The following is a 13,704-nucleotide window of genomic DNA, read 5'->3' on the forward strand; positions in this document are numbered from 1 at the left end:
AAAACTTCACTAGTCGATTGAGAGGAGTCCACCAAATCAAATATACAAGCATTTGTAATTAGAAAAATTGATGTGCAAACTTCCACCCCGTATACGCATAGTATTTAATTATACAAAGGCTGTATACATGATCACAATGCTCATATATATGGCATCTGTATGGGCTGACTAGTTTGGTCTTACAGCCAACTGTCATTCGGTCAGAGTTTTCCACCATCACGTTCCAATTAACAGACTATTCGATCTTTCAACGCAGACACAAACGGCCGTTAACTTTTCATCCAGTCCATAAGCCACTGTAACAACACATATGACGGTATTGACTTTTGAAAATCTAGCAGGATGGAAACCAGGGCAACGTCATCATTATAAGCCCAGCCTATCGCAATGCAGCATTTAAAACGATTAAATGTCCTAAGACATTCAGATCAGATTCCTCTGAATCTTTATTTATGACAAGGGACACAGGATAAGACTTATTTAAAAGTCAATCATTATACGTCCACGTTTATATTATGGTATTTGTCACATGAAAAGTAAGTTAAATGTGGAAATTCAACATTTTAGAGTTCAAATATTTTAATTTTTTCAAGCTATAATTTTATTCCATAATACGAATTTTGACGGTCGACGATTACGTTTATCTGCGCCGCCGGGTTTAGACGGAGGGGGAGGGCGAGTCGCGACTGTGTTAAACTGAGGTTCTCTACGCCGATAAGAGCTGTCTCCTCTTTCGCTCTGCGTCTACGTGACCATGCTCTTAAGCTCCCGCTACCGACGCGATAAACTTCTGCCGCTTTAGGGGTTACATCACCGTCCGATCTACCTACTGCCGGGAAGGTCTGTCTTTTCCGATCCTCTGAACGGTCGTGTTACCCGACGCTTTCGTACCGTGGGATGGAGCAAAAACGCACGATCTTTACCGGAGCCAATCCGGAATATATCATTCTAATGAAAAAAAATTGATATTTGTTCTTTATTTTTGTTTATAGCCAGACATTGGTATAAAATCCATGGATTTCTGGCACTAACCTTAGACTTGGGTGCACTGTAGACCCGCCTGCGTCTACCTTGTTAGCTGTAGCATTTCTTCTATTATTCTATGTTGATTTTTAACTATTGCACCTTCCCCCTATGGTAATATTTGTGTGCATATCTGACATTCCCCTGTATCTTTCCACAATCATTTGTTTGTGTGTGCATAGTTCTAAGGTTCTTGTCTCAACGCATTTATTTTCTAGTAACATATTCTAGTGGCGTTCCGCTATCAATATCGTCACCTGCTATGTAACCATTTTATTCAACATGGTTGGATTCAACAAAGATGCAACATTCAGCCATGGGTGGCATAGTGAATTTCATTTCCCTTATAACGGTTGATAAATGTAGTAGAAGGTTCATCTTTATCATTTGATAAATCATCATAATCACATTCTTAACCCATTGGTTTTCTTGTTCGAATAAGCATTTTCACATCACTTGTACATCATTTAGATCCAAAATTTAAGCATAGGATTTTCTATAGTTGATTATCTCTACTAATGTACAAGGAATTTGGTTTTTCCCTGGTGAAATGGGATTGAATTCGACAACATTTTGGACACAAATCCCATCATTAATGTTTTCTTCTTGGAAAAGGAACCACAAAAGACCTTAGCTATAAGGGCCACTAATTATTTCAGAGTCATATTCAGGAGCAATGGCACACTATCCGACATAATGTGCCCCCATTCTCAGTCAGGGTCATTCACTTTATTGACACTTTGACTTCCGTAGTGACAGACCTAAGAAAATGACCATGGAAATGGGTATGATTAAGCCCGCGGAGGATAAATTTGAGGAGCTTTAGGGAGACCTACACGAGATCATTATTTCTTTATCTTCCTAAAAAAGGAACCCTGAAAATTGTTACAAAGGATGAGAGTTATTCCCTACTGGTAGGAAACTTCAATTATCAATTGAAAAAAACACATCATACTTTCGTGAGCACTCTCCCTGGGTTTTTATGTAAAAAATGGTATCATTCTTTAGTTGGAAAATATAATGCAAATGTAGATTAAGAATATACTCTACTTTATCATTTCTCAAAAGATGCTTCATCGAGAGACTAGAGTTGAGGCTTATCATAATATTTGCAACAACAAATGCACATACATTAATATCATATTATTTTGATGGTGCATCAAACTATTATTGCATCAACTTTGACTCTCTATTTCATAGTTATTATTCAAATGATTGATACATGTTTCATACATAATCAATAATCATGTGTGAGAATGATATAAGTTATTAACAATAAGGCTTTTAGTTTGAATTCCTATGAATAAAGCATGTACAAGAGAGCCTAATCTGCAACTAGAATTAGAGCCTCAAATGTCAAGTTAGAATCAATGTTGTAGACAAAAACAAATCCTTCAGTGTGTTTCATTTTGTAGTCATTTTTAAATAGACATTAGTTTGTGGTCATCCCAAACTCACCATTTGAGAGAACTCCCACTTAGTAGAAGAGACAAACATGAAGGTTTGTTAGGAAATCTTTTTGGAATTGCTAAGCCACAGAGCCATGTTCCAATAGTTTGTGGTCACGTTCAAATTTGTATTGGTAAGCACTTTCAATCACTAGAGGACTTAAAATTTTAGCCAAATTCGGAAATGTTTTAGGAAGAACTAAGTATTAAATATGAGTTGTAGAGTTTGTGGTTAGTCTTAAACAACCATTTAGTAAAAGACTTCTTCTTTTGTTACCCATTTAGTTGTGGTCTTCCTTAAACCACTAGATTCAAATATCACATCCAACCATTAGCAATTGTCCTCATCTCTTTGTTAGGACCCACATACACCCATTCAGATTGAAGGGTTGGGGTGGCAAGGGGGATGTTAAATACATAAATTGCAAGGGTTATTGTGTAGAATATGATTCGACATGAGGAGTCTAGGAGATATTTAAAGAGGAATCCAATGGTCATAAACATTTCATTTATATCTATATCATTCTAATGAAATGCAATCAATTGTTATCATTATTTTATTATTATTATTATTATTAATTTACACATATAAATATTCACTTAAATATCTACAAATTATACAAAACATGGCGTGGCTTCAATTCATACATTATAATCATATTGCACTAACATTTTGCGATTTCCTCCCATCTAGATTCCTCCACATGGATGTCTACAACATATGTCAATGTACAACCATTAGCATTTAGTAATTCATAATGCCATTTATTCTCACCTACTCCATGTAAAACACATAGTTTGAGGAGGTTAGTATCCTATTAAAGAAAAATAGTTTCCAAAGTTTATTCATGACTATTCTATCAAATTCTATATTTTCAAACTCTCTAATGTAACTCACAAAATTTTCAAGATATTTCTAATGATAAAGGAGGAAATTATAGTGGCATCTTGAAACTATGTTTGACCCCTTGCTATGGTCTCCATCATTGTTGGAAGATGTAGAGACCTTATTAGTGTAAAGTTTGTAGATTGGTTAGGGATAGAGTGCGGAAGACACACTTCTAGGAATGGAAATAGAATTTGCCATCTAATCCACCATTTCCTAGTGATGATAGAATATTTGAAGCTATAAAACCACATGGTAGGGAGAGTAGCACAGTGGTTTAGACCTACACTCAAAATTGGCCCTCCAAATTATTTGACTAGAGTTGAGCCATCATAATTAAAAAATTAGTCAAGGAATAACCTTTTAAGCCAAATTTACCTTTAAAATCAATTTATTTGGAAATCTTCCTAAGATAAAATCCAAAAATATTTATTTGGGAATTATTCGTGACAGAAAATCTGAATTTCTTTTATTTGGAATCATTCCTAAAAGTGGCTCTAAAAAATATGCATGTGCAATCCCCAAGCTAAGTCTTGAATCACATAATTATATGGCCATGATTGCTCTTGATGACTAACGTGCATTATATTTTGTCTTATAAAAGACAGGTTTTTGGTGAGACTTGATGTTTTAGTTTGAGACGTAACACCCTTATGCTAACATTTAGCTAAATTCTAGTAACCTTCCTATTGTCCTTTTTGTCCTTGCTTGAGAGGGAAAGCGTTTTATTTACTATATAATTGAGATATTTCCTTAAGTGTAGCCTATAAGATATACTTGGATCAATCTATTGTAATTGTTGGAAACAATTTTAATATTGAGAGGGGGGGTGGATCAATATTAAGGCTAATTTAAACTTTTTATGCTAATTTATAGTTTCTCATTCAAACAGGGAGCCCACTCTGTGTACAACAATTAATGAATGATAACAACATCCATATAAATCAACACAAGAATAAACATAATGAGTAACAAACACATGAAACACAAAGGTTTAACATGGAAACCCTTCCAGGAGAAAAACCACCAAAGCTTGTTTGCTATTTGATGTAAAAAAGAGCTCCTACTCTATTACATGACATTGTTTGTGGGCCGCCACTCACAGGAAGCACCACATCCCTTTGATTTTTTGCTAGCTCCCACTATAAGGAATAACCAACCCCCTTCTTTTGTGTTCACCTAACCAACCTACAAGAAGAACCAACTGAAGCACCAACTTCATGGATTTATTGCAAGCACCAAATTGTAGCTCCTTGGATATATGCAAGCACCAACTTGTAGGAGGCACCAACCCCCAAGCTCTAATTAGACACCCACTCAAATGGAAGCACCAAATCCCTGTATGCAGGGTCCGTCCCACACTCAAAAAGGAAGTTATTACTCACTATAATTGGTAGCCACTCTGCCTAATTTTAGTTCAGTTCTTTTCTGGAGCCTTCTCTTCATTCATCCAACGGAACACTCTGTCTACTCTATAGTAGCATACATTCTCATACGAAGCTCTTTACTCTCGACTCTCTTCTTGTACACAGGAACTCATCCTTTCTCTGCAACCGAGGCACACTTGGCCTCTTCTTAGAACCACTCACAGACCGAGCTCTCTACACATCTCACTAGCAACATTGTTGCTTTTCTGCAGTTTCTCAATTATTGTCCTAGATTTTGTTTAATTTCTACACAATGGTTGATGTTATCTCCGCAGCCAAACACATTTCCTGACACTATACTCTATGAATGGCCCTCCATACTGTTGTAACATCTGGTTACTTGCCACTACTACCATATTAAATGCTTAGCATGAAATCTTAAGCATTTTCTTCACTATGCTACTCAACAAATGCAATTGTAGCACGATTAATTCAGAGAATAGGAACCTGTGTAATTCTCAATACTGAGAATTAAATCTTAGTCAACTTGCACACTCAAGGAGTACCACTGGATTGGATTATACTTGATACAATATTCGAACATCAAACTAGCACTTCATTGATGCTCTTTAAGGCTCACATGGGTCGAGATGTACATCTGCAAGGCTTCCTTGATCTAGGCCTAACCTTCAGTACTCGACCTTCTTTTATATTTAATTATTTGTGGCATTAGGAACACTCAGGTATGGAGATTTTGCATGTAGCCATATTTTCAATTCAATTCTTCTCAACATGTAAGAGAGATAAAAAAAAGATTTTTATGGAGTCACATGTTGCCTCTGGGAATCGTGGTCCTCTCTACCTTAGTCTCCATCCTTTAATTATCACCATTGACTCCATTAAAGAATTTGTGCAATTATCGTCCTTGCTGCCTTGCATCGGTACTTTCACTATCTTCCTTTATTCTAGTGATACCAACTATTATGTGTGCATTTACCTAGCTATCACATGCTTCTTCTTATCCCACTATGTCCATGGCCAATTATGGCATAACCACAAGATAGGGAGGACTTCTGTCCAAAGTTGTCGACTTATCCATGCCTAAGGAGCTAAGCTCTTAAATAGTTTTTGACTTGTCCAGTCACTGAACATATGTCCCCAATGCGTTTATTTGTTGAACCCAATTATGGAAAATAACCAAAGGGGCATATCTCTGAAATATGGCACATGGTTCCCATGATTTGTGACTCATTCCATGCCATTAAACATATACCACTATCGAGATGGAGCTCGGATGTGGTGATGCTTAAATCTTCTTATAAAATGGATCACCTACATCTTACGGTCTTGTAGTCTTCGTGTTTGGCCCACCGGCCACCTGGTTGCCTTTGAAAACCTTTGTCTGCCAGATTCTATAGACCTCCACGCGTTGGCCCCACTACAATGCCTATACTATTGAGTTGGAGCGTTGATGCCATGTGGCTCTAACGTTTTTTTAAATTGGCTTTCATAAGGCTTACGGTTGGTAATCTTATAGTTATTGGCCCACTAGTGTGCACCACTTCTAATGTTACCTTGTCTTTGCACTCTTTTCTTCGTATTCGGTCTGATGTCCTTCACACACTTACGTGCAATGGTTTTTGTTCATAAATAGCCTAGAGGCCCTCGGTCATGAAAACACATGAAAACCACTACATAACCTTGACCTTAGTGTGCCTTTCGTCATTTGATGAAAATTTCAACTTATAGGAAACTCTATGTCTCCTAGAAATCCATTGAAAGTGCTTCTGGGTTTTTGACTTTTGGGAAATTCTTGTTACGGGTTCTGTGAATTGACTTTCCATCAAATATTGTCCCCTGCTAGCTGAGTTCCTTGCCATCTTGTACCACCTTTTAAATAAACCTTTGGGGTTTTGGGCCTTTTAGGGTTCCAGAGTCCCAGGCTTCCCCCTACACTGGCTCATTACAAACCCATAACATTTTAAAATAAACCTTCTGGCTTCGACCTTCTGCGGTTCGACCTTCTGCCCCTCTAAGATTCGAGGAACTATCCCCGCAACCTCGACTCACTGCTATCCTAATTTTCTTTTAAATAAGACTTTGGGCTTCTCGGCTTCCCAGGGTTCTAGGCATCTAGACACTGCAACTATAAGTGACTTTGACTTGTCAACAAATTTTGAACGAGAGGGTGATTTGCATACTTTAGTATATGATTGGAAAGATGTTTCCAATAACTTTCCAACTAGGCTATTTCCAAGAGAATTTGAGTAAATACCATAATGCATAAATGCCTCAAAATCATGGGTCTCCCAACCATCATAGTCATCTTTTTATTTATTCCCCACTAGGCCTACTACTATGATGATTCTCTACAAAACACTGCATCAACCATGCGACTCCCCTTGAACAACAACAACCTTAATGTTGGTTTGGTTGACATCCACGCCTCACTTCTTGCTTCCACTTAGCCATCAATGCTAATCTTGCTTGACATCAATGTTAACATAAATGCCAACACATTGGATGCCACCAACCATCGATACTATGTGAATTTTTTAACACATATCTCCTATGTTGTAGGAATTAATGCCAACACACTTTCCAATTATTCATACAATGCCAACTGTCCAACAGTAATGAGAGAGTGGGATCCTTTGTTGAATGTAGAGCCTAATTATCTTCTTGATTTGGAGGTATTATTTGTTAACCATGTTTAGACCCCAGCTCCTCATTGGGGTGTAGAGGTGATTTCTCCCTTAGTATTGTTCCATGACAAGGATTAACAATGATAAATTATGGTTAAATATGGTTGACCATTAATGATCATGTTAACTATTGTTGAACTAGTTTTACCATGGTTAAGTATGGTTGAAATTAAAATTTCATTATGTTAAAGCCCTTCTTCATTAGCTATTTTTATTAGAAGCCTCATCAAAGAAACCCATAGGGTATTTTCTCTAAAAATTCATAAGCCGAATGCATCTCAGTGGTCCCTTATTGGACATGGGATCGATTTTGTTTAGGTAAGCACATATGTTGATGCATATGTGATTGACGTCCAATGAAGAATTTTTAAAAATACTTGCATTTATACTTCTCCAAATTCCCTCTATAATGTTTAAAGGAAGGGCCCAATATTCCTTCTAACTCAACATCTAGTCCCACAAGCAAGCTTCCATAGATGTAAAATTCCAGTTTTCATAAATGTTTAAGATGCGTAGAACTCCAATCCAAATGGAGACAACAAATGGACACTACAGGAAAACATGGATGACGTCATCGAGTGCCCCCTTACATAAAAAACATATCCCAAGTCCAATGAAACCCCTACGACATAGATTGTCCCATGTTAAAATCTTATTCTTTCAAGCCAGCCACGCAAAACATTTGATCTTTAGGGGAAGGTTCCAATTCCAATGGTCATAAACATTGTATTTATATCGATATCATTCTAATGAAATGAAATAAACTCTTATGATTTATTTATTTATTTTTCTATTATTATTACTATTAGTCTACATATATAAAGATTCACTTAAATATGTAAAAATTATACAAAACATGGTGTGGCTTCAATGCACACATTATAATCATATTGTGCTAACAGTTTTTGGTTTCCTCCCATCTACATTCCTCCACATTGATGCCTACAACATATTTCAATGTCAAACCATTAGTATTTAGTAATTCATAATGCCAATTTTTCTGACTTACTCCATGTAAAACACATAGTTTGAGGAGGTTATCAACCTATTGAAGAAATGTAGTTTGCCAAGGATATTCATGACTATTCTATTAAATTCTGTATTTTCAATCTCTCTAGCATACCTCACAATTTTTTAAAGAAATTTATAATGATAAAGGAGGAAATTATAGCTTCATCCAGAAATTATATATCACCCCTTGCTATGTTATGCATCATTGTTGGAAGATGTAAAGACCTTATTAATGTAGAGTTTGTAGATTGTTTAGTGATAGAGTGAGGAAGACACACTTCTAGCAATAGAGATAGAATTTCCCATATAATCTACCACTTCCTAGAGGTGATAGAATATCCAACGCTATAGAACCACATGGCAGGGAGAGTAGCACACTCGTTTATGTTAGCCTCTACAATGTCCTAGGCTGAGGAGGAGATCGAAAGAAGTAACTTCAAACCCCTTGCAGTTTAGCAGCTAGTCCTGCTAAAATAGAGAGGGATTTGTGGCATAAGCGCTTGGGTCACATGAACGAGAAGGGATTAAAATCCTTGTTGATAAAAATATATTTCCAGGTTTGAAATCCTACAATCTTGATCTTTGTGAGCATTGTATATATGGTAGACAGAGAAGGGTTTCATTCCTTAGAGGTGGCCATGACAAAAAGAAAAATGTGTTAGAATTGGTACACTCAGATGTGTTTAGGAATGTTAACATCAAATCATTAGGAAGAGCATCATATTTTGTAACATTTATAGATGATGCATCAAGGAAGGTTTGGGCATATCCTATGAAAAATAAAAGTGAAGTGTTTGGAATATTTCAAAAATTCCATGTTGCTGTTGAAAGAGAGACTAACAAATTACTAAAACATTTAAGAACAGATAATGGTGGAGAATATTTCTCAAATGCATTTAAGGAATATTGTAACAGGTTTGGCATAAAGCATGAGAAGACTGTGCCTGGTACTCCTCAACAGAATGGTGTCACAGAAAGGATGAGTCGCACCGTTATGGAAAATGTGCGAAGTATGTTGTTCAATTTTGGTTTGAAGAAGAATTTTTGGGCTGAAGCAGTCAGGACCACTTGCTACCTCTTAAATAGATCTCCAACTACAGCCTTGGATGGCAGTATCCCTGAAGAAATTTGGATTGGTAAGAAGTTGAATTATTCTCACTTGAAAATCTTTGGATGTGAAGCATTTGTACATATTTCCAAAGAAAATAGGACTAAGCTAGATGATAAATCTATGAAATGCATATTTTTGGGATATGCAGGTGAAGATTTTGGTTATCGTCTATGGGATTCAGTCAAACATAAAATTATTAGAAGCAAGGATGTTATATTTAATGAGTCAGAAATGTTCAAGAGCACTGTAGGTGAGTTGGAGGTCAAGAAGGTTATTGACAGGTTTGAAGAGCAGCAAGAAAACATACCACCAATACAAGAAAATGAACAACAAATTCAAGAGCATAAAGAACAACAAGTGGAAAATGATGAACAACAAGAAGAAGGAATCTTGTAGGAACCTTCACAGGAGATTCAACCCGATAATGCACCACCACAGTTGGTTCACAGATCTTGTAGGCCTCATAAGCCTTCACAAAGGTGTCCTCCTTCAAACTATATTTTGTTGACTGATGAAGGTGAGCCTAATTGTTTTCAAAAAGCCTGTAAAGTTGAACACAGTGAAAAATGGAAGAAAGCAATGGAAGAAGAAATGAACTGTTTGCTGGAAAATAAAACTTGGGAGTTGGTAAACCTCCCAAAAGGTAGAAAGGCTCTACAAAACAAATGGGTTTACAGGATTAAGCATGAAGGTGATGAAAAGAAGGAGAGGTATAAAGCAAGGCTGCTAGTGAAAGGTTTTGCCCAAAAAGAGGTATTGACTTCACTAAAATTTTCTCACCTGTTGTTAAAATGTCATCCATTAGAGTCATTCTTGGTCTAGTTGCTGCTTTAGACTTAGAATGTGAACAGTTAGATGTAAAAACTACTTTCCTTCATGGTGAATTGGAGGAAGAAATTTATATGGAGCATCCAGAAGGCTTCATAGAAAAAGGCAAAGAAGGCCTTGTTTGTAGGTTGAAGAAGAGTCTCTATGGGTTGAAACAGACACCTTAACAATGGTACAAGAAATTTAATTCATTCATGTTGGAACATGGTTTTCAGAGTTTGGAAGTTGACCATTGTGTCTATAGCAAGAAATATGATCAAGGAAAGTATATCAAGGCTACAAAGAATAGTAGCCCTCTCTACAATAGAAGCAGAGTACATAGCTACAACAGAAGCTTATAAAGAGATGTTGTGGATGCAACGATTCCTAGGAGAGATAGGAATAAAGTAGGACAAGTATGTGTTATATTGTGATAGTTAGAGTGCCATTCACTTGGTGGAAAACCCAACATTTCATTCAAAAACCAAGCACATTGACTTAAGGTACCATTGGATCTGGCATGTGTTGGAGGAACAACAATTATCCTTGGAAAAGATTCATACAGATAGGAACCCTGCTGATATTTTCACTAAGATTCTACCACAGAATAAACATGAGTTATGTAGAGACATGGTAGGACTCGGTGTGACTTGATTCATGACTCTTATTTGGCTTCAAGTGGGAGAATGTTAAGTGTGAAACCAAATTCATGCAGAATTCTAGATCCTTATACACTGCCATTAGTTTCGAGATCTCCATCTAAAACACATGCACGATTCTAGATCCTTCTACAACCTCTATAAATTTGTAATTTCTCTGGCCAAGGAAAGCAAGCCAAGGTCGAGGCCTATTATGTAATGCAAAGTGATTTCTGTTCTCCAATGATTGTTTTATCTATTCCACTGTTTCTGATTAAGTAATCTTGTTGTTTCTACATTTGTCTGTCTCTTAAATTATTCTTTGCTATTGTCGTCTAAGTCTCTGAGTATAAATCTGTTGTGTGTGATGTATGCTCCGAACTAACACTTGGAAATTCTCCATTGTTAAATCACTTATTGACCATTAAAAGAATACCAAAAAAAATGGTTTAGAAGAAGAGATGATTACATATTTTGAATGTAAGGTTGCTCATAAAATTGATAAGAATAATATATGTTTATGGAAAAAATCATCGTAATTATATATATATATATATATATATATATATATATATTATTTTAATATTTTGTTAATTGAGATTATTTTGGGTGTTTAGAGGAAGGAATAGAATTTTTTTAGCAAATAAAATGATAAATGTTTTAATAAGTAAAATGATAAATGTTAATAATATATGTATAGTCTTCTAGCAATAGTATAGTACTGTGAATTTTTTTTATTATTTTACTATATTCTTATATACATATATTTTTGTGGTGTCAAATTTGTTAGTGAATTGATAATTTCTTTTGGTAAGAGGATGATGGCTAAGTTTTGATAATGTAAATAGATATCGCTCTCCACCGAGCTTGTAAACAACTTCGTTGGTTAAGGATATTATTCATCAATAATCCCATAATAATCAAATATCTCCCCAAGGGCCAAAAAGATCATTACTATTTGATATATCCACAGTATATATGATCTTGCACTCTCCCTCTTCGAAATAGAAATGCCTATATACATGTCGATAACAATAATGATGCTCATACGCATCGAATCCGTATGGGCCGGCCAAGTTTCTTTGTTTTTTAAAAGTAACATTATTAAAGTCCGACCCATTCAATAAAATTGACATAACGACGAAAATGCCTTCCTTTTTCAGGCCATCTTTCTGTTTAATTGCGTGGGTGTATCAGATCAAATTTCGAAACTGTGCATGATAGTTCTCATTAGGTACGGAAGACAAGGGGAGACTCTAAAAGTATTTGCATGCAATCTCAATACCTCCTTCGCCTTCTGCTTCGTTTTTTCTGCGCAACTGAGTTGTTGAAGCATGCAAAGTTTAGACACAGCTCCACACTGAAGCACCTCCCGAAGAATCGACGCAGTTGAAGAATATGTGCAAAGCGACCAAAGAATTCGAACTGCTTTCTGAGTGGCAATTTCTGAAACCCTAATAATCTTCTTGGAGACTACAGCAATGCCCATCGCGTGATTAGCCATGGCAGCCCTTCCTTCTGCATAGTCCACTAGCATGTCCAACAGATCTAATATCTTTTCACACTTGGGCTTCTCGGCCTCTGCAAGTAATTCAATCAGACAAAATATTGTGCCTGCCTCTATAGCCATTAATCTGTTCTTTCTGGACTTTTTACATATTGCTATGAGGACAACCAAGGCAGCCATGATCGCCTGATGGCAGGATTCACCCTTTATGATCTCTAGGAGACCTTGGAAAATATCAATCTTTCCCCTGCCGATAAATTCCCAATCAGATATCCAAGTGGAAACCTTCTGCAATAAAACAACCGCGTGAACTCTAGCTTCAGCGTTTCCCTTATGCAAGACCAAGGCCATGGACCTAATGCAGGCTGCCTCTGACAAAGATCTTGCAGTTTGCTGGGTCATAGGAAGCAGATGCAATATACCCAAAGTTTCCTCACAAGCCCTGAACTTTTCATTCTCACTGTCGTCGCAGCAAGACGAATTTATCAGAGATGCAAGAACGATACTCGAACCGGCCGCCGCCATGCACCTTCTGTTTCCCTCGCTCTCTCGCGCAATGGACCGCAATTTTTTCAATGCACTGATGCGTTCCACTGCTGGAGATCTGAGTGCAGCTTCAAGTAACGCGGAGATTTGATCGGAGTCGACGGGCGCCCGGGGAGTGGTGATTTGCTCTACGCCCTTGGAGCTGTTCGCAAGACACCATCCTTTAATGAGGCGACGCAGCGTGTGGTTTGGAGTTAAATCGAAATTCTCTAGCGGCTGCATGGTAGCAGGACACGTTTTCTTGTTGCACGAAAAAATCCAGTGCTCTATGCTTTCCCGATCATAAGTCATGCCCGTGGAAACGGTTACGGGGTCTCTCATAAGCTCCATCGATATGGGGCACCTGAAGTAAGAAGGCACCTCCACCTCCGAACAATCATGTGGTGAGTTATTGAAGCTTAACATAGTAACGTTGGTATCAATACAGCGAGATAACCAGTTATTCAGATCGACCACGTTTCAGGGCAGGCTTGTTGTCTGAAGGCTTCAATATACAGATAATTAAAGCTTAGCGTCTATGACTATATAGTTTCTCTTGTTGGATATTTTTAATGCAAAATACCAAAAACAAACAATATGTTTACCACAGAGCCAATGCTCTGTTTACTCTGTCCAGGATCTTTTGACAGAAAACCTCTTAGAAACAAAATGACTC

At 37.0% G+C, this 13,704-nt stretch overlaps 1 protein-coding gene across 1 annotated transcript; it reads right to left on the reverse strand.

Moving 5' to 3' along the window:
- Window positions 1-216: 216 nt before the first annotated feature.
- On the reverse strand, window positions 217-13,454 carry LOC149155285 (E3 ubiquitin-protein ligase PUB23-like). The gene is made up of 5 exons (XM_089444382.1): window positions 12,235-13,454; window positions 4,040-4,121; window positions 827-948; window positions 616-744; window positions 217-334 (listed from the first exon to the last, which is right to left on the reverse strand). The coding sequence occupies exons 1-5, from the start codon at window positions 13,452-13,454 to the stop codon at window positions 217-219; spliced, it is 1,671 nt and encodes a 556-aa protein (XP_089300508.1).
- Window positions 13,455-13,704: the final 250 nt, after the last annotated feature.

The sequence above is a fragment of the Pinus tabuliformis genome, chromosome 9 (assembly GCF_031772625.1).
Source record: "Pinus tabuliformis cultivar Carrire ecotype Pingquan chromosome 9, CPIR1, whole genome shotgun sequence".
NCBI lineage: Eukaryota > Viridiplantae > Streptophyta > Pinopsida > Pinales > Pinaceae > Pinus > Pinus tabuliformis.

Bases quoted from the DNA above. Each gene is read 5' to 3' on its own strand.
- LOC149155285 (XM_089444382.1), bottom strand. From the start codon at position 13,454: ATGTTAAGCTTCAATAACTCACCACATGATTGTTCGGAGGTGGAGGTG. The intron at 745-826 runs GTAGATCGGACG...ATGGTCACGTAG, and splicing joins ACAGACCTTCCCGGCAGTAG to ACGCAGAGCGAAAGAGGAGA. The intron at 335-615 runs GTATTATGGAAT...CCATCCTGCTAG, and splicing joins ATCGTCGACCGTCAAAATTC to ATTTTCAAAAGTCAATACCG.